This window comes from Leuciscus leuciscus (assembly GCF_965113295.1).
Source record: "Leuciscus leuciscus genome assembly, contig: SUPER_11_unloc_11, whole genome shotgun sequence".
Taxonomy (NCBI): domain Eukaryota; kingdom Metazoa; phylum Chordata; class Actinopteri; order Cypriniformes; family Leuciscidae; genus Leuciscus; species Leuciscus leuciscus.
Window position 1 is genome coordinate 146,442 of NW_028118536.1, and position 26,059 is coordinate 172,500.

The window sequence follows — 26,059 nt, forward strand, 5'->3', positions numbered from 1 at the left end:
TTCACGCAGTGATTGACGGCGGAATGCATTTTCAATTTGCACATTGAATTTTGCTTCATTCATTGCGGGACATTTAATGAAAATGCAATCGCAAGTGTCTTAACTGTGGGTGTAAATGCAATTAAGAAAAATAACATTTGAATGATCATTTTGCTACATTATTTGTTTGAACATGTTAAACAGTGACTTTTTATCTCACAATTCTGACTGTTTTTCCCCTCAGAATTGCAAGGTACAAACTCGGAATTCTGACTTTTTCTTGCAATTGCTATTTATGTCACGCAATTGTGAGTCTGGCCCTGTCACAAATGGCACCCTAAACACTCGCGGTCTTCCTCTGAGTCCGCACTTTCCTGACGTAACGCCGCTTTGACTGTCGTGAACAAGTCTGCTGTGGAGCTCGCTTCAGTGCGCATTTAGAGCACATATCGACCGCAGAGGGGCGCTCGTGAGTACCCTTCTGAAACCTAAAACTACTAAATGGGACACCCTATGGACTTAATGGGCACGCAGAAGCCATTGTAAGTCTACAAGACTGAAAGTGAGGTGTGCCATTTAGGACAGGGCCTTTATATCTCGGTGAGTGGATTCTGACAAAATGAAACACCTCTGATTGGCTGCGTTCAATAGACCAACAAACATGACTGTGATTGGCTACATTTCTCACCGCTGTAAAAACATTTGACGTTCTCCAGAGCTCAAACACAAAAACACACTTGAGAGTTTGCCAGTATGATATTATTACAGCATCAACTGAGGATGATCTTGCATTCGCTTGAGAGTGCTTATATTTAAATTTGACTTTGTGATGTTTTTTACCATTTTTTTATTTAACAAACTATTTGTGATCAAGCATTAATTGACAGACCCCCTGCAGTACGGCTGCGGACCCTTGTGTTAAACTGATCTGATCTGAACTGAGAGAGTGAAGAGTGTGTCATTGTTCTCTACAGGTTGAGTGATTGTGGAGTCACAGATGAAGGTTGTTCTGCTCTGGCTTCAGCTCTGAGATCAAACCCCTCACACCTGAGATATCTGGATCTGTCTGGGAATAAACTAGGAGATTCAGTTCATCTGCTCTCTGCTGTACTGGAGGATCCTCACTGTAAACTGGAGACACTGGGGTAAGATGAACTCTCTGATAAACACATATTTTGTCCTTGGTAAATATATTCTTTATTAGTAATTTAATAGTTTTTAAATTTCGAACGGTAAACAGTCAGTTTCACCAGAACTCCTTTACTAGGTGTCCTCTATCACTTTTTAATGGACACCCTGCTGCCAATCAGAATCGAGTATTCACCCAGACCATGGTATAAAGTATATATATATAATTACTCCACATCACAAACAAGACAAAACATTACACAAATACACAAAGTATAAATGTTATATTAAAACAACAGTGTTTTTGAACTGACAGAGTTACAACACCCACAGACTTCCATAGGAATCGAGGAATGCGGAAGTAACGTCAACGTTTTTTATTGCAGTAAATACCATTACAATAAGGCAAAACAAAACTATAATAAATGTCCTAAAAAACAGAGCACAATATAAAAAGGAAAAAGAAATGGGAAAAATATCAGGGACAAAAAGACTTCAGGTTCTTCTCATAATTGAAACTTCTTTAATAAATTGATTATTCTTCCACTTTTCAATGTTGACATTCTTAAGGATTTACAGTAAATCCAAAATTATTTTTAAAATACAGAAAACAATGCACTGAAAAAGTGTGTAGGATTTAAATGATTGAATCATGCACATCAGCTCCACATGAACCAATTAAGTTCAACAAAGATCATTTGTTCACATAATGTCAACATCGTGGAATCAAGTCATTTCCAAGTAACCCAATGAAGAAGTTTTAAAGTGATTTTAATATGGTTCCCTAACTGGATTAATTCATTCAATTTCTTATATTTGTGTCACATGACTGAGTTATAAGATTGTATTAGATTGCTACAAAACTATTAATTAGCAATAGCATATATTAGCATGCTAAATGCTAAGCATGAAATCTAATTGTAATATAAGTAATACAAATATTAGAAAAAAAATATTATTTTAAATGGCCATTAATGGATCATAATTATTGGACAAATATTTAGAAACAAAAATATCTTCAAATATTAAATTAATATTATTGAACTAAAATATAGTAGGCTACATTTAATTGATAAAGTTACACTTCAGGTGTTATTAATGTTATCTCTTTATCACTCCATAGTTACAGCACTGCATGGTATTTGTCCCTCAGTTTCTCCTCAAGTTCATGGAGAACCGGCATCCTTTATAAAGCAGTGTAGAATATAGAGGCATTGCTTGTCACTACATTCAAATCACATCACACATTGCAATCTTTAATAAAATGGTCATTTTACACACTGTTTACACAGCGTCATTGTTCTCTACAGGTTGAAATATTGTGGAGTCACAGATGAAGATTGTTTGAGGAAGATCTTGCATTCGTTTGAGAGTGCTTATATTTAAATTTGACTTTGTGATGTTTTTTACCCATGTTTACATTTTTTTACAAAAAATTATTTGTGATCAAGCATTTAAGTCCCTGTAAAGTCAAAATTAAGTATGTGTTCTGAGTTTGTCACACCACAGAAAAATGTGTTATTAGCCACCCAGACAAATTTCAATGATAAAAAAAGCCGGCAAGTACATAAAATAAGCTATCAAAATCTTGAAAAAATGAGCAGTTGTCTCTGCTCTCAAACGCTGGGGGCGTGTCCACTGGCTGCACTGAAACCACGCCCACTCGCGGGAAAGCTGCCGTCGCCACACTCAGCTGTCACCGCTACAGCCGGAATGGATGCTCCTAGAAGCTTAATTGGTTTTACAAAGCCATACATGTTCGAGCCTGGACTACCTACTATAATTATAACATAAGCACACAAGGCAACTTACTCTCATTGGTGGGCACGCACTGCTGATGATGGCACCAGTTGTCGCAGGGCCGGCCCGAGGCATAAGCGAACTAAGCGGCTGCTTGGGGCCACCAGGGGGCCCCCAATCGAGTTTTTATTTATTTATTTTTTATAAATTTTTTATAAATTTTTTTTACATATTAATTAACTTAAACAAGTGACATAAATGAATGAAAGGATTAATAATTCAAGACAAGAAAATTCTGATTTCATGATCAATATACCTGCCTACAACTGCTGCTGTGTCTGCCAGTGTTTGAGTCATGCGCATAACCTCGCGTGCATAGACAATTCGTGCGCAAAGTCACGGTAATGTTAAGCCATGTCACAAAAATTTTATTTGATCAATGATTTATCCTTTAAATGTAATGATATTCAGAACAGAACAAGAATTAAAAAAATAACTATAAACAAGCCAAAACGAAATAATTTAAAGCGAAAGTGAAAGTAAGCGGCGTTGGGCTCACATATCTCTCTCATTAGAATCAAAATGTTTCAACATTCGCGATGGATTGGGTGGTAAACTATTCTTTATCATAGGCTTTGTACTTCACTCACGTTCCAATATCGGCGGAAAAAAATCATCCTCTTCGCATGTGCAAAAATGTGCTTGGAAACATCACAGTGGAAGATTACAAAGCTTGTGTGTGTGTGTGTGTGTGTGTGTGTCTGTGTGTGTCTGTGTGTGTCTGTGTGTGTCTGTGTCTGTGTCTGTGTCTGTGTGTGTGTGTCGCGGGCGCGATTGAACAGTGGAAACATAAAAACATACTCCGTCATGTTCATACAAGACATCATTCAAACTGCAAAGTGTTGCAAACGTTGGAGGATATTTTGCAAATAAATTTTTTTATATGTTTTGTGACAGTTTGTTTTCAGAAGTTTCCAAGAGTTAGTAAAAGAGTAAAGAAAAAGTTACAACTTTTTTAAGTATCTATTTTTTATTTATTTTTTATTAATACATAACCTCATTGTATTCATTTATAATGCAACATTATAGCGTGACATTGTGTCAATAATCGTCAAGCACAGGTGACTCCGCGTGGTGGGAGGGGGCCCCCTAAATCAAATTCTGCTTAGGGCCCCCAAAAGGCTCGGGCCGGCACTGAGTTGTCGGCGCGACGGGAGTATGAACACCGAGGCGGGAGATAGTCGGCTCGGCCCCATTCACCATAACAGCGGATTATCAGTGAATCCCAGTTGTCTCCGACGAAAGTTTATAAAACTATCCCGTGTAAAATGATCACTACAGAGGCGGGTTTTGGCGGTGATCCTCAGCTCTCCATCAAGGTGGCTCACCTATTCACTCATTTATTCACAAAATTAATCCACATCTTCTTGATGTGATCGTTTTTCGGAAATTTTAATAAGGACACCGATCTGTTTTGTACGTGATCGCATCCAGGTAGTATGCATTTCCGTGACGAAGGCATAGCTAGCTAGCAAACTGTAGGCTGTAGTAACTAATAGTACTGACAGTAACTCGCGATCGGCAAACTGCTGTGATTGTGCTCTATTTATATTGTTAGGGGAGGGGCCAGCGTCAGGGGCTCCAGTGTGTCATCAAGTAGGGGCGTGTCCAGGAGCTCAGGGGCTCCAGTGAGTCATCAAGTAGGGGCGTGTCCAGGAGCTCAGGGGCTCCAGTGAGTCATCAAGTAGGGGCGTGTCCAGGAGCTCAGGGGCTCCAGTGAGTCATCAAGTAGGGGCGTGTCCAGGAGCTCAGGGGCTCCAGTGAGTCATCAAGTAGGGGCGTGTCCAGGAGCTCAGGGGCTCCAGTGTGTCATCAAGTAGGGGCGTGTCCAGGAGCTCAGGGGCTCCAGTGTGTCATCAAGTAGGGGCGTGTCCAGGAGCTCAGGGGCTCCGGTGCGTCATCGAGCCCCCGTTTTAGCCCCGCCCAAAAAATCCGGAACACAGCAATGGTGAAAAACTGTTTAACGGTCTAACTCCACAATTCAGTACTTCACAGTTCACAGTCTTTGTAATGTGTTTTAGCAATACATTTCTAACATTTATAATGTGTTTAGAATTTTTTTTTTAGAATTGCCTTTACAGGGACTTTAATTGACGGACCCCCTGCAGTACGGCTGCGGACCCTTGTGTTAAACTGATCTGATCTGAACTGAGAGAGTGAAGAGTGTGTCATTGTTCTCTACAGGTTGAGGGATTGTGGAGTCACAGATGAAGGTTGTTCTGCTCTGGCTTCAGCTCTGAGATCAAACCCCTCACACCTGAGAGATCTGGATCTGACTGTGAATAAACTAGGAGATTCAGTTCATCTGCTCTCTGCTGTACTGGAGGATCCTCACTGTAAACTGGAGACACTGTGGTAAGATGAACTCTCTGATAAACACATATTTTGTCCTTGGTAAATATATTCTTTATTAGTAATTTAATAGTTTTTAACTTTTTTACTCAGTGATCACCAACTTTGCTTGTTAAACTCTAGCTTGTTTTCGGGTCTGAAGAAGGAGTCCAACCAAACAATTACACATCCACACAACACAAATGAGAGACATTTGAATAAATTGTATTGAGAGCTCATTTTCTGTACAATTATAGTTTGACCAGGAAAACCAAAACCAGTATTTTATGTGTGATTCATAGACACTCAGTTAAACAATAAATGAAAAGTGATACTTACTTCAGTCCAAATGCACATTAAATAAATATTCAGTTAAATCAGTGAACATCACAGGTGAGCCAATGCTTGATTAAACATGCTAATCCTAAAACATAAATGTTCTCCCCAGTATATACAATACTGTGCAAAAGTCTTAGGCATGTTAATACCCCCCCCCCCAGTGAGATTTGTGTATGCACAAGGAATCTGACAACAGCCGGTATGATCTGATCTCACCATCATCGAGTCCGTCTGTGATTACATGAAGAAACAGAAAAATGATTAACATGCCTAAGACTTTTGCACAGTACTATATAGTATATATATATAATTACTCCACATCACAAACAAGACAAAACATTACACAAATACACAAAGTATAAATGTTATATTAAAACAACAGTGTTTTTGAACTGACAGAGTTACAACACCCACAGACTTCCATAGGAATCGAGGAATGCGGAAGTAAAGTTTTGTATTGCAGTAAATATCATTACAATAAGGCAAAACAAAACTATAATAAATGTCCTAAAGAACAGAGCACAATATAAAAAAGGAAAAAGAAATAGAAAAAAATAATAATATCAGGGACAAAAAGGTTTCTAATAATTACAATTTCTTTAATAAATTGATTAATCTTCCACTTTTCAATGTTGACATTCTCTGATCCTCTTCGGTTTAAAAATGACCGAACACGTTTTTAATTATTTTTTTTTGCTTCATCTGAATGGGATGACACTTGGTGACGTTTGTTGTATTAGCTTTGTGAACACACACAAAATAATCATAGACATGATTCGGATATGGTAAAGGGTCGTAAAAAAAAAGTGTCACACTTGGTTCCTTCAAAAATGACCGACAGGAAATGAATGGGAAATACGAAAACTCAGAGAAACTTTTGGTGGTACAAACACACACACACACACAAACACACACACACACACACACACACACACACACACACACACACACACACACACACAGACGCAGAGAGAAATGAACTGGTAAGACTGCAACAGCAAATTTTGATAATATGCAAAATAAAATCAATAAATGAAGAAAAATACAAAAGAGACTCTCTCTCGCTCAAATGCACACGCACACACACACACACACACACACACACACACACACACACACACACACACACACACACACACACACACACACACACACACACAAAGAAATTAACTGGTAAGACTGCAACAGCAAACTTTGAGAATATGCTAAATAAAATCAATAAATAAAAAAATACAAAAGAGACTCTCTTGCTCAAATGCACACGCTCACTCTCTCTCTCTCTCTCTCTCTCTCTCGAACACACTCACACACAGACACACACACACACACACACACACACAATAATTGTTTGGTCTTATTTTAGCCTAATAGGTGTTCCTGATATCTGTTGCATATGCAACAAAATCTCTCTATAATTCAATTTTTATTCCTGTTTTTTAACCTACAGTTTGATAATGATTGTTTGCTGTTGTGTTATTTTATTGTTTTTGCTGTTAGATCATAATTGCTGTTCCCTTCTGAAGTTTTATTACCATTTATAGAATTAAACTGAATAAAATACCAATTAATTGCAAAATGTCTGTATAAAGTGTTTTGAATTATCACTATCCATCCCTTATTTTGTTAGATTTTTTTAATTATCAAATACTGATTAACAAAAATGCTTGCATTGTTCCTTTTCTAACCAAACGTTATTGTTTGATTGTAATCATAATGCAAAACCTGATACTTATGTAACAAAAATATCTAAACCTTAAAAAAAATAGTATTTTAGAATGTCTAAATATATATCTAAATAAATAAAAAAAAACTAATAAAATGGAGAAATCATGTCTAAAAAAAACAATGGGAATCAAAAAGCCTCTCTATGTATTTATATAGGGAGCAACAGTACAGCCTACAGGCGGTTACACGACATTACACAAGTTTTTACTTTTTAACGCCACTGGATGACGCTTTTCTCACTTCAAAAAATGGATTTTAAAGGCCTGCACTAATGTGACATGTTGCATTTATTGAAAAATAATAATAATACAAATAAAAACATGAATTCAATTTTTTTAAATAATTATTGCATAGTACCATAGAAACCTTTCTAAATTCGAAATAATAATAAAAAAAATATTATTGAACAAAAATATATTACATTGGTTTTCCTAAAAAATAAAAATAAAAACATTTTAAGGCTTCGGTCACTTTTGACTGCGAAGGAGCCAAGTGTGACCCCTAAACGAAGAGGACCAGAGGGATTTACAGTAAATCCAAAATTCTTTTTAAAATACAGAAAACAATGCACTGAAAAAGTGTGTAGGATTTAAATGATTGAATCATGCACATCAGTTCCACATGAACCAATTAAGTTCAACAAAGATAATTTGTTCACATAATGTCAACATCGTGGAATCAAGTCATTTCCAAGTAACCCGATGAAGAAGTTTTAAAGTCATTTTAATATGGTTCCCTAACTGGATTAATTCATTCAATTTCTTATATTTGTGTCACATGACTGAGTTATAAGATTGTATTAGATTGCTACAAAACTATTAATTAGCAATAGCATATATTAGCATGCTAAATGCTAAGCATGAAATCTAATTGTAATATAAGTAATAAACATATTAGAATTTTAAATTTTATTTTAAATGGCCATTAATGGATCATAATTGGACAAATTTAGAAACAAATATCTTCAAAATATTAAATTAATATTATTGAACTAAAATATAGTATATTTAATTGCTAAAGTTACACTTCAGGTGTTATTAATGTTATCTCTTTATCACTCCATAGTTACAGCACTGCATGGTATTTGTCCCTCAGTTTCTCCTCAAGTTCATGGAGAACCGGCATCCTTTATAAAGCAGTGTAGAATATAGAGGCATTGCTTGTCACTACATTCAAATCACATCACACATTGCAATCTTTAATAAAATGGTCATTTTACACACTGTTTACACAGCGTCATTGTTCTCTACAGGTTGAAATATTGTGGAGTCACAGATGAAGGTTGTTTGAGGAAGATCTTGCGTTCGTTTGAGAGTGCTTATATTTAAATTTGACTTTGTGATGTTTTTTACCCATGTTTTAATTTTTTAACAAAAAATGATTTGTGATCAAGCATTAATTGACGGACCCCCTGCAGTACGGCTGCGGACCCTTGTGTTAAACTGATCTGATCTGAACTGAGAGAGTGAAGAGTGTGTCATTGTTCTCTACAGGTTGAGGGATTGTGGAGTCACAGATGAAGGTTGTTCTGCTCTGGCTTCAGCTCTGAGATCAAACCCCTCACACCTGAGAGATCTGGATCTGACTGTGAATAAACTAGGAGATTCAGTTCATCTGCTCTCTGCTGTACTGGAGGATCCTCACTGTAAACTGGAGAAACTGGGGTAAGATGAACTCTCTGATAAACACATATTTTGTCCTTGGTAAATATATTATGTATTAGTTATTTAATAGTTTTTAACTTTTTTACTCAATGATCACCAACTTTGCTTGTTAAACTCTAGCTTGTTTTCGGGTCTGAAGAAGGAGTCCAACCAAACAATTACACATCCACACAACACAGATGAGAGACAATTGAATACATTTTATTGAGAGCTCATTTTCTGTACAATTATAGTTTGACCAGGAAAACCAAAACCAGTATTTTATGTGTGATTCATAGACACTCAGTTAAACAATAAATTACAAGTGATACTTACTTCAGTCCAAATGCACAATAAATAAATATTCAGTTAAATCAGTGAACATCACAGGTGAGCCAATGCTTGATTAAACATGCTAATCCTAAAACATAAATGTTCTCCCCAGTATATACAGTACTGTGCAAAAGTCTTAGGCATGTTAATATCCCCCCCCCCCCCCCCCCCAAAAAATTGTATTTTAAGTCAGTTATTTATATATTTTGCTGTAATGTGTCAGTAGGAAATATCAGTTTAGATTTCCAAACATTCTTTTTGCCATTAATTGTAATAATCCAGTGAGATTTGTGTATGCACAAGGAATCTGACAACAGCCGGTATGATCTGATCTCACCATCATCGAGTCCGTCTGTGATTACATGAAGAAACAGAAAAATGATTAACATGCCTAAGACTTTTGCACAGTACTATATAGTATATATATATAATTACTCCACATCACAAACAAGACAAAACATTACACAAATACACAAAGTATAAATGTTATATTAAAACAACAGTGTTTTTGAACTGACAGAGTTACAACACCCACAGACTTCCATAGGAATCGAGGAATGCGGAAGTAAAGTTTTGTATTGCAGTAAATACCATTACAATAAGACAAAACAAAACTATAATAAATGTCCTAAAGAACAGAGCACAATATAAAAAAGGAAAAATAAATAGAAAAAAAATAATAATATCAGGGACAAAAAGGTTTCTAATAATTAACATTTCTTTAATAAATTGATTAATCTTCCACTTTTCAATGTTGACATTCTCTGATCCTCTTCGGTTTAAAAATGACCGAACACTTTTTTTAATTTAATTGTTTTGCTTCATCTGAATGGGATGACACTTGGTGACGTTTGTTGTATTAGCTTTGTGAACACACACTAAATAATCATAGACATGATTCGGATATGGTAAAGGGGCGTAAAAAAAAAAAAAAAAAAGTGTCACACTTGGTTCCTTCAAAAATGACCGACAGGAAATGAATGGGAAATACGAAAACTCAGAGAAACTTTTGGTGGTACAAACTACAAATCAGCCACTGTGCAGAAAAAATGTGCACAGCAATGAAACACACACAGACACACACAGACACACACAGACACACACAGACACACACAGACACACACAGACACACACAGACACACACAGACACACACAGACACACACAGACACACACAGACACACACAGACACACACAGACACACACAGACACACACAGACACACACAGACACACACAGACACACACAGACACAGAGAGAAATGAACTGGTAAGACTGCAACAGTAAATTTTGAGAATATGCGTAATAAAATCAATAAATGAAGAAAATACAAAAGAGACTCTCTCGCACACACACACACACACACACACACACACACACACACACACACACACACACACACACACACACACACACACAATAATTGTTTGGTCTTATTTTAGCTTAATAGGTGTTCCTGATATCTGCTGCATATGCAACAATACATAAAATAATTACAGTTTGTATGTACATAGTTAAAATAATATTTATTATTATAATTCAATTTTTATTCCTGTTTTTTAACCTACAGTTTGATAATGATTGTTTGCTGTTGTTATTTTATTGTTTTTGCTGTTAGATCATAATTGCTGTTCCCTTCTGAAGTTTTATTACCATTTATAGAATTAAACTGAATAAAATACCAATTAATTGCAAAATGTCTGTATAAAGTGTTTTGAATTATCACTATCCATCCCTTATTTTGTTAGATTTTTTTAATGATCAAATACTGATTAACAAAAATGCTTGCATTGTGTTCCTTTTCTAACCAAACATTATTGTTTGATTGTAATCATAATGCAAAACCTGATACTTATGTAACAAAAATATCTAAACCTTAAAAAAAATAGTCTTTTAGAATGTCTAAATATATATCTAAATAAAAAATAAAAAAAACTAATAAAATGGAGAAATCATGTCTAAAAAAAACAATGGGAATCAAAAAGCCTCTCTATGTATTTATATAGTGAGCAACAGTACAGCCTACAGGCGGTTACACGACATTACACAAGTTTTTACTTTTTAACGCCACTGGATGACGCTTTTCTCACTTCAAAAAAAGGATTTTAAAGGCCTGCACTAATGTGACATGTTGCATTTATTGAAAAATAATAATAATAAAAATAAAAATATGAATTCTAATGGAACAAAATGCTCATACATTTTTTTTTAGTAGTACCATAGAAACCTTTCTAAATTCGAAATAATAATAAAAAAAATTATTGAACAAAAATATGACTGAATTATAAGATTGTATTAGATTGCTACGAAACTATTAATTAGCAATAGCATATATTAGCATGCTAAATGCTAAGCATGAAATCCAATTGTAATATAAGTAATAAACATATTAGAATTATTTATTTATTTTTAAATGGCCATTAATGGATCGTTATTGGACAAATATTTAGAAACAAAAAATATCTTCAAAATATTAAATTAATATTATTGAACCAAAATATAGTACATTTAATTGATAAAGTTACACTTCAGGTGTTATTAATGTTATCTCTTTATCACTCCATAGTTACAGCACTGCATGGTATTTGTCCCTCAGTTTCTCCTCAAGTTCATGGGCAATCTTTAATAAAATATTAATTTTACACACTGTTTACTAGGGTTGGGTATCGTTTGAATTTGAACGATTCCGATTCCGATTCCGATTCCTTGTTTCGATTCCGGTTCCTAACGATTCTCGATTCCGATTCTTTTAAGAGGCAGGATCAAAAAAGTTTAGATCAATTTTAATTCTATGAACTTTTTACTTTTTATGAAATTTACTATGAATTTCTCACAGGGCTGTTTTCAACTACAATATAAATATCAAATCTATTTTAAACAACTTTTTTATGACATTTTAAATGAGCTAGCTAACCAACGGTCTTTCTGAAGGAAATAGTCTGACCTTCTCCATCAATTGAAATATAAAAAAAAAATTGCATCACAATAAGTGTATTGTATTGTATGTGATTGTCACTAACATTTTAGTAACTAAACTGAATTTTATTAGGTTTAGTGACAACATGTTACAATGTTTACATGATACAATTTCTGGTAAGCTACGCTTTTTTATTATTTCATTTCAATTCAGTTATTGTGATTTGATTTAATATTGACTCATTTGGATAAATATTAGGTACTCAAAGATAGGCGTTAATTTTTCTCAAGAAAAAAACAACTCACCTAATGCTGTAAACATACAGAGAGCCCTATCAGCTGGCAGTATTATTTAAGGTTAAAAATAACTCAAATTAAATATAATGCGTTTTTTTATTTTTATTATAATAACAACTTTATTTAATGATATAAGTACAAATATAATAAATATGTAATATAGTACACATATTTAGCAAAATACTCTCTATAGCTCTTTTTTTCTTGCCAACTGTGTGCTATAGCCTATATGTTCATTAAATGGCTTTCCTGAGGTAAATATGACATAATTGTTCTCCAGCTATGTTATTGACCTCTTCACACTGATAAAAAACACTGATTGATCGATATTATATATGAGGAATATACAGTTAGGTAAGTTGTAGCCTAGGCTACTGTATCTTTCAACAGTGTTCGTGTTTTTTGTACTATTAGCTGCTAGTCGAGATGATCGGTTCACGTGCGCTAGGGATCTGTCACGTCACATTTACAAGCGCCAAAACGGTATTTATTGTTTGAATTTCGTAATAAAATTGACAGAATCTGAGAGCTGAGATTTTTTTGTATATCATAAAGTAACTGCTCTGTCTAGTCTGTCGGTCTCCGTGTCCTCTTTGCTTCACGATTTTTATTGTGCGTGAGAAAATGGATGTGTGGTGTGAGAACGTGTGAGAAGTGTCAATTGCGTGTGTCTCACGGTAAATGCGTGAAAGTTGGCAGCTCGTAAATGTGTTTTCATGAATATATATATTTTTTTACGTTTGCCGGCATCGCGCGCAGTTTTCAAACGGACGAGCAGAGGACGAGAGAATATTATAGTTGCAACTTGCAAGATACCGAAGAATAAGAAAACATCATATGTACGTTTTTAAGGTTTAACGTCAGGGTTGTTTGCTCTGAATACATTTTATGAGACACTGTGTGAGTTGATAAGGCAATTCACACAGCGTCTCATAAAATGTGTCGGTTCGCAGTTTAGCATAACAATCAATATACGCTTACACCTGTGCTAGTACACGCATTTACCATGCCGTGTGTACGTTACAAATGTTTAACTAAAGTGTCAGCGAGTTAACATTTGGCATTTTGAAATCGATTATGTAGTTACTTCAGTTCAGAATAGGGCTAGAAATGACTTAGACAGCGGTTTCTTCTTCCGGTCGGCGGACTGTGAATCGAAACTAGGAATCGAAATTTAAACTTTTGAACGATTCCGGGAAAATCGCAAAGCTAGTCCCGGTTCCAATCGATACTCGATACTCGATACCCAAGCCTACTGTTTACACAGCGTCATTGTTCTCTACAGGTTGAAATATTGTGGAGTCACAGATGAAGGTTGTTCTGCTCTGGCTTCAGCTCTGAGATCAAACCCCTCACACCTGAGAGATCTGGATCTGTCTGGGAATAAACTAGGAGATTCAGTTCATCTGCTCTCTGCTGTACTGGAGGATCCTCACTGTAAACTGGAGAAACTGTGGTAAGATGAACTCTCTGATAAACACATATTTTGTCCTTGGTAAATATATTATGTATTAGTTATTTAATAGTTTTTAACTTTTTTACTCAATCACCAACTTTGCTTGTTAAACTCTAGCTTGTTTTCGGGTCTGAAGAAGGAGTCCAACCAAACAATTACACATCCACACAACACAAATGAGAGACAAATGAATACATTTTATTGAGAGCTCATTTTCTGTACAATTATAGTTTGACCAGGAAAACCAAAACCAGTATTTTATGTGTGATTCATAGACACTCAGTTAAACAATAAATTACAAGTGATACTTACTTCAGTCCAAATGCACATTAAATAAATATTCAGTTAAATCAGTGAACATCACAGGTGAGCCAATGCTTGATTAAACATGCTAATCCTAAAACATAAATGTTCTCCCCAGTATATACAGTACTGTGCAAAAGTCTTAGGCATGTTAATACCCCCCCCTATATTAAAACAACAGTGTTTTTGAACTGACAGAGTTACAACACCCACAGACTTCCATAGGAATCGAGGAATGCGGAAGTAACGTCAAAGTTTTTTTATTGCAGTAAATACCATTACAATAAGGCAAAACAAAACTATAATAAATGTCCTAAAGAACAGAGCACAATATAAAAAAAGGAAAAAGAAATAGAAATAGAAAAAAAATAATAATATCAGGGACAAAAAGGTTTCTAATAATTAACATTTCTTTAATAAATTGATTAATCTTCCACTTTTCAATGTTGACATTCTCTGATCCTCTTCGGTTTAAAAATGATTCATCTTGCTTCATCTGAATGGGATGACACTTGGTGACGTTTGTTGTATTAGCTTTGTGAACACACACAAAATAATCATAGACATGATTCGGATATGGTAAAGGGTCGTAAAAAAAAAGTGTCACACTTGGTTCCTTCAAAAATGACCGACAGGAAATGAATGGGAAATACGAAAACTCAGAGAAACTTTTGGTGGTAAAAACTACAAATCAGCCGCTGTGCAGAAAAAAAGTGCACAGCAATGAAGGAGTGACGCAAATAAGACCCCCCCCTCTCTCTCTCTCTCTCTCTCTCTCTCTCTCTCTCTCTCTCTGTGCGCATGTGCGGCGTGTTTGTGGGGAGCGCGTGAGCAAGGAGTGTGTGGAGTTGCTGAGTGAGTTGAACTTTTCCTTTCTGAGTTTATTTATTTATTTTGAATATTGCTGTAAGTTAGAGGAGAAGGTGTTATAGTGGCTATTTTTGTCAGTTTATCTGATAAAGATGGGCTCAAATTCCGATGGATTTTCCTGTTTGTCTGCTCGGCACGCGTGCAAGTGCATGCCGTCAGATGAGTCTGTGTCTATTGAGAGTGTTTTGGTCGCTATTGGTCGAGAAATAGGTGCACAAAACATAATGTCCGCTTCAAGAATGAATAAAGCAATTGTCGTTTTTCTGAAGGAAATCGAAATGGTTAGTCAATTGGTGGAGTGTGGTTTAACTGTTCAGGATGTATTTGTTCCAATTTTACCTTTGTCTAGTCTTTCTAAAAGAGTGATGTTGTCAAACGTACCTCCGTTTATTTCTGATAAAGCGCTCGAGTCTATCTTAGCTCGTTATGGAAAATTGGTTGGGCAGATTAGAATGATTCCTCTAGGACTGAAAAATCCAGAGTTGAAACATGTCATGTCTTTCAGACGTCAGGCTCTGATGATATTAAGCGCTGAATTTGAAATGCTTGATGTGTCTGTTAAATTGACAGTGTTTGGTAAGGACTATACAATATTTATCACTACTGAGACTATGAAATGCTTTGTTTGCGGAAAATACGGCCATATTAAAACAGGTTGTCCTGTTGTGAAAGAGGCTCAAAGCGCAAAGAATGGTTCAGTGCAAGATTCAATTGTTTTGGAGAATAACGAGTTGGTTAAACCGACTATAGAAAGCGCTGCAGTTGATTTGAATGCGGAAATTGACGCGTCTACTGAAATGAGAGAACAGTTGCCTCAGGGTGGCAATATTGAGATTACAGAAACGGATGCGATCATTCCTGATGCTAGACAGAGTGGAATGAATGACCCTGTAGAGATTGTGGAGGAGGTAGAACAATCTGGAGAACAAGATGGGTCTAAAGTGAGGGATGTCTTGGATGAGGTGCAGGCATCAAATAGGGATATGTCCCAAAATGATGCTGAACCAATATCACAGGATGTTGACAGTGATCCGGATAGTGAGTGTTCAGACTTAATCACTGATGAATTGGATGAATTCAATTCTCAGGAAAGTACTGTTGGGCGATTAAAGAGGATCTGGTATTATAGTTTGGAACAGCTGGATGAATTCTTGAATGCTACAAAAAAACAGAGAAAACCAAAGATTGAAACGTATTTTCCTGATTTGAAGCTTATTATTGATTCCTCTGCTATGGCTATGAAGAAAGCAACACTTGAGGAATTAGATCAGCCTAAGCGTTATCGTTTAAAAAAGTTTGTAAGTGCTGTCAGAAAAAGAGTAAAGAAAAGTCCTTAAAGAGGTAGCCTATTATGTATTGGAAATTACATCTATATTGGCATTTATTCATTTTATCTTTTTTCATCCTGATGGTATCCTTTAATATCGGATCCTTAAATATAAATGGATGTAGGGATGTACGAAAGAGAGTGACTTTATTTAAGTATTTACAACTTAAAAAAGAGCCCCTTTCACACAGCACTTTGAACCCGGCAAATTGCCGGCAAATTGCCGGAGCGCCTTCTGTGTGAACGCAAACTCGACCCGGGATTTAAGCCGGGATCGATGCCGGGTCGGGACCTAGTAACATTGCCGTGTTCAGACCCGGAACGCGCGCTGTGTGAACAAAAGCCAGGACAAATGCCGTAAGGGGTGTGTCGTAGTGACGATGCACGAGCCTTCGCAATGACGTAGTTATCGTGCGACTCTGTTACTCTAGAAGAAAGTTTGTGTTTGTCATCGATACAAGAAAGAACGAAAAAATGTCTGCAAACTGGACTGAAGCAGAGACCCGAGAGCTCCTTGCAATCCGCGCCGAAGCTGAGATCGTTCGCCAGCTTTGTGGAACGGTACGTGATGCGTTAGTGTACGACCGAATCCGGAAAAAAATGATCGAGCGTGGTTTCTCGAGATCGAAAGCGCAGATCATAAGTAAACTTAAGGCGCTGCGTAAAAAATTCCACCAAGTTCACGACTACAATGGAAAGAGCGGTAGCGGAAGATTAGACTGGCCTTTCTACGACCTGTGCTACGGCATATGGGGAACGAGCCACTCGGCAAACCCAGTGGCACTACTGGGGAGTATGGACTCGTCTTTTCCTTCGTGTACAAATGACGAAGAGGAGTTATCACCAGAACCGTCTTGTTCCTCCGCATTTTCCTCTTCTTCTGCTTCTCCCTTGCCCTCAGTTGCCTCCAGTCCGGAGACCATTGAAGAAAACCCTAGAGAAATTTGTTCAGGTGAGCTATATAACCATTAACTATATTGTTGGGGACATTCTAAAACAATGAACGTGAAAAAAGCCAGAATCGCACTGAAATCTAACGTGCAAAACGTCATATTAAGTATATTCTTCCCTGTATATAGTATACAGTATTAATAAATAAGCTTTATAGTAAATTTGGCCCTCTAATATCACTGTGTTCATGCATCAAGCCAAGTTTAAGTGTTTTAAAATGTCCCCATGGTTGTAGTCTTTAGTTTGTGTTTTGTCTGCCATACATCACATGTGTATTCCTGGGTAATAATACAACTTTTGGGTTTGTCTTTTCAGAATCGCCTCAACCACCTCCAGCTAAAAAGGCCAGAAAGCCCCTTTCAAGGACTCAAACAATTATGAAAGAGGTGAAGGACCTATTTTTTGAAATGGACAGAGACTTTGAGGAGAGGGAGCGTGTTCGCTTGGCAGAGCAGAGGGAATACGAGGAGCGACTGAGGAGAGAGGCGAGTCTGGCAAGGGAAGATGAACTGGCAAGGCAGATGTCGATGCTGCGCGAGCTACAAGAGACCCAAAACCGTTTTTTGGGTGAACTCCTACGCCACATGCCAGCTCCGGCACCCACACATTATTATGTGCCTCCACGTCATACCCGGTTCAATATCCCAAGCACATCAGAAGAAACGGAAAACAGCACATTCACGCCGTTGTCATCCTCTTCGTTTCTACAGCTGGATTAGGAATAGTATATAGTCATAGTATATTTTAATGCTGCGCGAGCTACAAGAGACCCAAAACTGTTTTTTGGGTGAACTCCTACGCCACATGCCAGCTCTGGCACCCACACATTATTATGTGCCTCCACGTCATACCCGGTTCAATATCCCAAGCACATCAGAAGAAACGGAAAACAGCACATTCACGCCGTTGTCATCCTCTTCGTTTCTACAGCTGGATTAGGAATAGTGTATATAGTACTGTATATTTCAAAGAGTTTTAAAATATATTTTTTTCTTTAAGTGTTTTCATTTGTGCTCTAATTTATATTTGCAATCTAGATTAAACACTTTGTATTGTTTCATATAATGTATATGTTTTATTTGCATATAAAAGTTTGTGTTCAACATATTGGTGTGTGCTTCATTATTGCTTTTTCAAAATAACTGTGTACAGTGCCATATTAATACATCAATTACATTTAAAATACGTAATGTATTTTAAAAAAGATAAATATTAAATAGATTTCATTTAATTGAAATACAAACTACTGAAGTCACTTTTCTATATCTTAAAAAAACAAAAAATGCTGGGCTAACTCGGACAAGCTGCTAAATGATTAAATGTACATAAAATGTTTTTCAAATTATATTTCAAATAGTTTATTTATCATCTGTGACCACACTCCATTATTTCAGTTATGAAAAAAAGTGACTGACAAACTTATTGAATAGTTTTACAATAAATCATTTTTATTGAAAAACTTTGACATGGTGTGAAATGGTTGTGCAGGTAAAGTAACACGAGTCACGACAAGAGAGTCATCATAGCCTCACGAATTCCTTGACAATTATGTCCTCCCACCCCCTGAAACATATCTTGATCAGGCTCTTGCAAATCATCTGTGATGTTCCAGTCAGGCAAATAAACTTCTTTGTTCAGCTCACAAATATTGTGCAGAACACAACAAACAGCAACAACATCAGACATCAGAGCAGTGTCAACATCGTTGCGCTTAAGCAAACACCTCCAACGACCTTTAAGGCGACCAAAGGCGTTCTCCACAACCATCCGTGCTGAGCTCAGTCGGTAGTTGAAGTGTCGTTGTTGAGGGGTCAGGGCATGGTGGTTTGTGAAACCCTTCATAAGCCAGTTCTTGAGGGGGTATGCCGCATCGCCGATTAAATGGACAGGAACCTCGACATCATTCACTGTCATTGAGTTCTGTTAAAAAATAAATGTAAAAATACATAAATCACAATGCAATTTTTTACAATGCAGCTGTTAATGTCATACATGGCTTAATACACTTGCATCTTGATATCAAAACATGACAAATAAAATGTGCCAGTAAAACAAATATTGCGTACCTCACGAGGAAACAGGTATCCACCCTGTTGCTCTGCCATTTTGAAAATGGGAGAGTTGGACAACACACGAGCGTCATGTGTGCGCCCAGGCCAGCCCACATATACATCTGTAAAGCTAATAAAGAGACATGGCATTAATATATGGACACATAAAAATTTATCAAATTTCTGTAATGAACACAATAGCTTAGGAACTACATTCTTACCAGAAATTGTGGTCCACAACAGCTTGAAGTACAATCGAATGCCATCCCTTACGATTGTAGTAAGCTGTAGCATCTTCTTGGGGAGCAATTATAGGGATGTGACTACCGTCTATGGCACCAGCACACAAAGGATACCCACGTTCAGCGAACCCATTTAAAGCCTTTTGAAGAGCTTCTCCTTTGGGCAAGGAGATGAAACGTTTCAAAAGCTTTGTCTTCAGTGTTGCAGTGACTTCGTGAACCAGTGTACAAACAGTGGATAGCCCCACACCAAAGAGACAACTGATTGTACGGTACTCGCCAGGGGTAGCATACCACCACAAAACAATAGCCAATCTACGGCGTGGTTCAAGGGGCTTTCTCCAGTTTGTAAGCTTGCGTCTCAGGCTTAGCTCAACAAGTTGCAGAACAAACTCAAACGTGTCCCGTGACATCCGAAAGTGCTGCCGCCACTGATCTTCGTTGAAGTTTTCCAGGACATTTGACCAAAACACAGCCCCTTGAGGTCTTTGTACCATCCACAGTCTTCTCTTCGAAACACCCAGTTGCATGAGCCGTGTACAAAGAACTATAGCTTTTAGCATCCGATGGCGTCTCCGTGCTTTACGTCTCGCTGCTTCATTTTCTTTCATACTCTCCGCCAATTTAACTTCCAGCGTATTCCGTATCGAATTAACACGTTGAAAAGAACTCAAAATCGAAAATAAAATTGTGATTTGACCACGAAACATGTTGTACATAAACAACAAAGTTTGAACAGCAACATCTAATGCCTGATCAGCTGCCATGTTGTTCAAAGCAATGCAAACACTTCCGCTTTTCGACGCGTACCTTATACGTCACATCCTGACGTCACGCGTCTTTCCGGAACATACACGGGTTGTGTGTGAACGCGCTCTCTGATTCCGGAAAATCACTGGCAGTGTGAATGAACCAAATCAAACGAACCCGGGTCAAATCCCGGGTCACTTTATCCGTGTATTTTCCGGAATCTCTGTGTGAAAGGGGCTAAGCAGATGTAATTTTGTTGCAAGAGACTCATACTGATGCCTGTAATGAGACAGATTGGATAAATGAATGGGAGGGCAGTATTAGTCTTAGTCATGGTACGAACGTGAGTGCTGGTGTTGCGTTTTTATTCTCAAAGCGTGTTAAAGATAATCCAGTTTTCTTAGAAATAATACCAGGACGCCTTCTTAGAGCTGATTTAATAATAGGCAATAATAGTTTTTCTTTTTATAATATCTATGCTCCTAATATAGGAAGCGAGCGCTGTGATTTTTTTCTGAAACTTTCTGAAGAATTGTTGAAGTGTTCAGATGATAAGATTGTTGTTATAGGGGGTGATTTTAATTGTACGGTAGATCATAAATTGGATAGGAATCATGAACAGGGTTTTTCCTGCATAGAGAATTATGAGGCGGTCGCCTCCGTCAAATTTCGGGCCGCCTCCGTCTGTCGACAAAAACTCAAGACGGAATCACATGATTAGATACCTCTTTTCCACCGACACGATTCGGCAGCGGGTTCACGGCCGGGTTCCATTCCATTCTCAAACCGTTCTGCGCATTTCGACTGCATCAGAATAAGCACGAGCCCGGCCCTGGCCCGAGACGCTCAAGCACAAGTCCGACAGCTCATCAGAATTATCAGCCCGAGTCCGTTTTTTTTATTATTATTATTACACAGCGGCAGCCTGCCCTATTTGCAGCCATTAAAATAGGTCAGGTTTGTTAGTTATGTTTCTTTTCATTTCTTTATCATGTTAATTTAGACAAATGTTTTGGAGCATTTTTTTTTAAATGAAGCCGAACCGACAGCGAGTATAGCCTACAACATGTTTGATCAATTTAGCCTCTCAAATCAACGCTAATAGGCTACTTTACTTGGCTACAATCCATAGATAGGCTATAAAACACTTCAAGCATATCACACAGACAGTTAATTTAACAAATGATTATTTATTAAACCACAGTGAGTAAAACAACTTTTTTTTTAAATACTGAGGCAGGCTCAGGCTGCTCGAACCAGCGCTCGCAAACGAAAGGAGCAATAGCCTATCTAAACCAATTAAATTACTATATACTATAATACTATACTATACTATATACTATAATAACTGTTTCCAACAGTTAAACGAAAATAAAGTCCAATGAAACGAAAAGTTAGAGCAGTCTTTTACAGAGCATCGTGGAGAAAAAGAATAGCATCCACAGTGTAGCCTAAGGTTTTAACCCAGTCCTCCTCTCTTCTATCACTCTTCCCGCTGCGTTTTAAGTTGGCCATCTGTGATTTTTTCTCTTAATATTCTCCATTATTTGCACATGAGGTGAATCGTGGGTCGCGCTGATGGGAAACCTTCTGTGTGTGTGTGTGTGTGCGTGCGTATGTGTGTGTGTGTGTGCGTGCATGAGACTGTCATGTCAGTCATATGTCACTGTGTAATTATAAGATTATGAAAGTTATGAGGTTATGAAATGTCTTTCTATGTTTGTTTTTCTATCGTCGTCGTCAGCTTCTCATATTTTTTAAATTACCGTAATGTCTAAAAATATAAAAAGAAGGATAACCCAAAAAAAGCCTGAGGCCCGGGCCGCATGTGAATTATGACGTGAGAATTGGCCCGAAGCCCGGCCCTAGGGGCATAAATAAGTCAATAATAATAATATTGGCACGTCGGGCTCGGGCTGAAATGCAGGGCTTTAAGCACCAAAACGTGCTTGTCTCAAACGGAGCAAGGTAAATTTCTGCGAAAGCGCACGAGCCCCTGCCCCTCCCCCTTTTCAACATCACCTGTCAGTTATCACAACCTCCACAGACGCACGAAAGTCAAGAAGCACCTTCTCTGCAGCATCGAAGTGCCTTCACTTGTCACAGCCAGGTACCGATACTGTTTTTCTTAAGCTTCGGCTCTCAAACTAGTTAGGTTACTTAAAATATATCCAGAGAGCCAGCCTGACTTAGGCAATAGCCGAAATTCTTCTGCCGTTTTTATAAAATAAGCTATCACAAGTAGCAGTCACGTAATTTACTAGTACTGTTTTGTAATTTCATGGCCCCCTATGAACTGTAAATAAAATCAAATTATCTGATTATTAAAATGCCTAAAAATAAATAAATACATGCTTGTAAAAAGTGGGGTTTTTTTCACCTTCTAGTGGTCATTATACATAAAAAGATGCACCAGATTAATGCATTTATCTTTGAAATGTACAAAATGTTCTTACGGGGGGGGCATGCCCCCGGACCCCCCTAGAGGTACCGAGCTATCGGATTTTGCTACCTCCGCCTCATTTTCAGCCAGGAAAAACCTGATGTTCTTAAATCTTTAATTAATAGACATAGTCTTGTAGATTTGTGGAGGGATGTTTATCCTCAAGTTAAACAATATACTCGGCTGAAAATTAATTCAAATAAGGTTTCTGCTGCCAGATTGGATCGTTTTTATATTGAGGAATGCAATAAAGGAAGATTTTTTAGTAATCGTATTTCCCCTACATCTATATCAGATCATCATTATATCTCTATGTCTATGTCTGTCTTGTCACCTAAATCCTATAAGTCACAGTGGCACTTTAATAATACATTACTTCAAGATCACATCTTTGTGCACTCTTTTGGTCTTTTGTGGAAGTCTTGGAGAGAAGAGAGAGGTAGTTATTCATCTCTTAGTCAATGGTGGGATCTGGGAAAAGTCCAGATAAAGGTTTTTTGTCAACAATACACAGCAAATAATACTGAGAACTTGAAAGTGAAGATGAAGATGATAGAGCAAGAAATTCTTCAACAAAGCCTCCGCAATCAGGGAGGAGGTGATATCATTAAAGAGAACAAAGGCCTTTTGAAGGATTTATTGGAAGAGCAGGAGAAGGAGACACTTGTCAGAACAAGATATGTGAAGTGCAATGAAATGGATGCTCCAACTGCTTTTTTTTTTTTCGGACTGGAGAAAAAAATCTAAAGAGCAGAAATTTTTTCACAAACTGAAAGTTCCTAATGGCAAAGAAATAACCAATCAACGAGAAATGATAGTTTCTGCTATTTCTTTTTATGAAAAACTTTATCAGTCCGAATTTTGTGATGAAGTAGCAGTTGAAGAACTTCTTCTAGATCTTCCACAGTTGTCTAAAGAAGAAAAGATGGAATTGGAAGAATTCTTGACTTTTGATGAGCTTTCAAGTGCTGTGCAAGGGCTGAACAGTGGCAAATCTTCTGGTGTGGATGATCTCTCTGCTGAGTTTTTTAAAAGCTTTTGGAATGTGATTGGACATGATTTGTATGATGTTTTTTTGGAGTCCTTTAATCAAGGTGTTTTACCCCTAAGCTGTCGGAGGGCAGTGTTGACATTAATCCCTAAGAAAGGAGATCTTGGACTTTTGTAGAATTGGCGCCCTGTGTCGTTGCTGTGTACTGATTTTAAGATACTGTCAAAAGCTATAACTAATAAGTTGAAGAAATGTATGGCAACTATAATTCATGAAGATCAGTCATACTGTATCCCTGAGCGGACTTGTTTTTGCTAAGAGACATTATTGCAGTTGCTAAAAAACATCAAATTGATATTGGACTCTTATCTTTAGATCAAGAAAAAGCTTTTGACAGAGTGGATCACTTTTATTTACTAAAGACTCTGAAGGCCTTTGGCTTTGGACCACAATTTGTCTCTTGTATTAAACTGCTTTACAGTGAAACATCTAGTATGCTTAAGATTAATGGTTGTCTAACTAGACCTTTTGCAGTAACAAGAGGTATACGACAAGGATTAGAGTTCTCAACGGGTCGGGTCGGCCCGACAAACCCGACGGGACCCGCGGGTTCGGGCCGGGTTCGGGTCGAAAATATAAGCAAATGACTCGGGTCGGGTCGGACCTCGGGCTTAATCTTTTCCGCTCAGTAAAAAAAAAAAAAAAAAAAAAACATTTATTATCATCGCTGCTGTTCACCGTAAAGAAAGTCTGGCTGCTGCGCGCAACGTGCATCATGGAGAGGGGCGGGGGCAGACGCCGCTGCGTGCAAGTTTAGCCTGGAGAAGAAGATGGAGTTGGTGAAAGTAAACTTGCTGCAGGTGAATTCACCGTCGCTACTACAGCCTATTTATATATTTAAAGTTTATTGTTTCAGTTGTTTGTATTGTTAAAAGGCGTGAACATTAAAGGTTGATTTGAATTCGCGTCTGCTGGTCATGATAATACGTGTATGAGAAAAAAAATCCGACGCGGCGTCGGGCCGCGGGCCGGGTTCGGGCAGATAATTCATGTTGATGTGTCGGGTTACATCGGGTCCGGGCTTTAAAAGCCACGGGCCGGGTCGGGTCGGGTTGTAATTTTCAGGCCCGTTGAGAACTCTAACAAGGATGCCCTCTTTCAGGACTTCTATATTCAATTTCTATTGAGCCTTTGTTGTCACATTTGAGGAAACGACTATATGGATTCTGTATTCCTGGTTTTCCAGAGATCCCACCTGTAAAACTCACAGCTTATGCTGATGATATAACTGTTTTCATAAGGAACATTGATGATATGGCTGCTTTGACTTCTAGTTTGAAAACTTTTCAAAAAGCTACATCTGCTAGAATCAATTGGGATAAATGTACATCCCTTCTGTTAGGCGAGTGGAGGGATATAGATCCTCCTCAAATCCCACAACAATGTGAATGGATCAAAGATGGTTTTAAAGTTCTTGGGGTATATTTAGGATCTGATACTTATATGAAAAATGATTGGGAAGGATTAGTTGATAAAATTGTGGGGAAACTACAGAAGTGGAGATGGATTCTCCCGAGGTTATCTTTCAGAGGGAGATGTTTAATCGTTAATAATCTGGCAGCCTCAATGTTGTGGCACAGATTTACAGTCTTGAATCCCCCTGAAGAGTTATTGACTGGTATTCAAAAAGTCTTTGTTAAATTCTTTTGGGATGGTTATCATTGGCTTCCTCCTGGTGTTTTGTATCTCCCAGTTGTAGAAGGTGGTCAAGGACTTATAAATCTGGAGGCGAGAGTTAAGACAATGAGGTTTCAAACATTACAAAGGCTATTATATTGTTCAGATAAGATACCCTGGATTGCATTAGGTTTGTCTGTTTTACAAAGTATTGGGGGAGTTGGATTAGCTAAGCAGTTATTCCTAATTGAAAAATCTGTCCAAAATCCAAATCCAAGAGTAAGTGTTTCTTCTTCTAACTTTTATGTAACTGTATTAAAGGCCTGGCAAATGTTTAAAAAATTGAGAGATGATGATAAACATTATGGTGTTTTAGAACCATTGTTTTTTAATCCTCTCTTTAAAAGGAATTCTTCCATTCTGAGTTCAGTAATTGACAAGTTTTTAAACACAGGAATAGCTACTGTAAAAGATTGAATTGATTTTTCAAAGGGTCAATGGTATACGGCT

The 26,059-nt window shown here is 37.3% G+C and overlaps 2 protein-coding genes across 2 annotated transcripts in view; one reads left to right on the forward strand and one right to left on the reverse strand.

The window, feature by feature from the left end:
* Positions 1-26,059, forward strand: part of LOC309510085 (NACHT, LRR and PYD domains-containing protein 12-like) — a gene marked incomplete at its 3' end in the record, with an annotated part of 60,679 nt that overhangs the window by 24,781 nt on the left and 9,839 nt on the right. Inside the window, exons 10-13 of the mRNA XM_082191177.1 lie at positions 954-1,124; positions 5,092-5,262; positions 8,796-8,966; positions 13,774-13,944. Of these exons, the coding sequence (XP_082047303.1) occupies positions 954-1,124; positions 5,092-5,262; positions 8,796-8,966; positions 13,774-13,944 (684 nt within the window). The remainder of the gene's footprint in view (positions 1-953; positions 1,125-5,091; positions 5,263-8,795; positions 8,967-13,773; positions 13,945-26,059) is intronic.
* Positions 18,899-20,226, reverse strand: LOC309510084 (uncharacterized protein; the record flags this gene model as incomplete). Its single annotated transcript, XM_082191176.1, has 3 exons — positions 19,668-20,226; positions 19,462-19,576; positions 18,899-19,315 (listed from the first exon to the last, which is right to left on the reverse strand). The coding sequence occupies exons 1-3, from the start codon at positions 20,216-20,218 to the stop codon at positions 18,899-18,901; spliced, it is 1,083 nt and encodes a 360-aa protein (XP_082047302.1). The 5' UTR covers positions 20,219-20,226.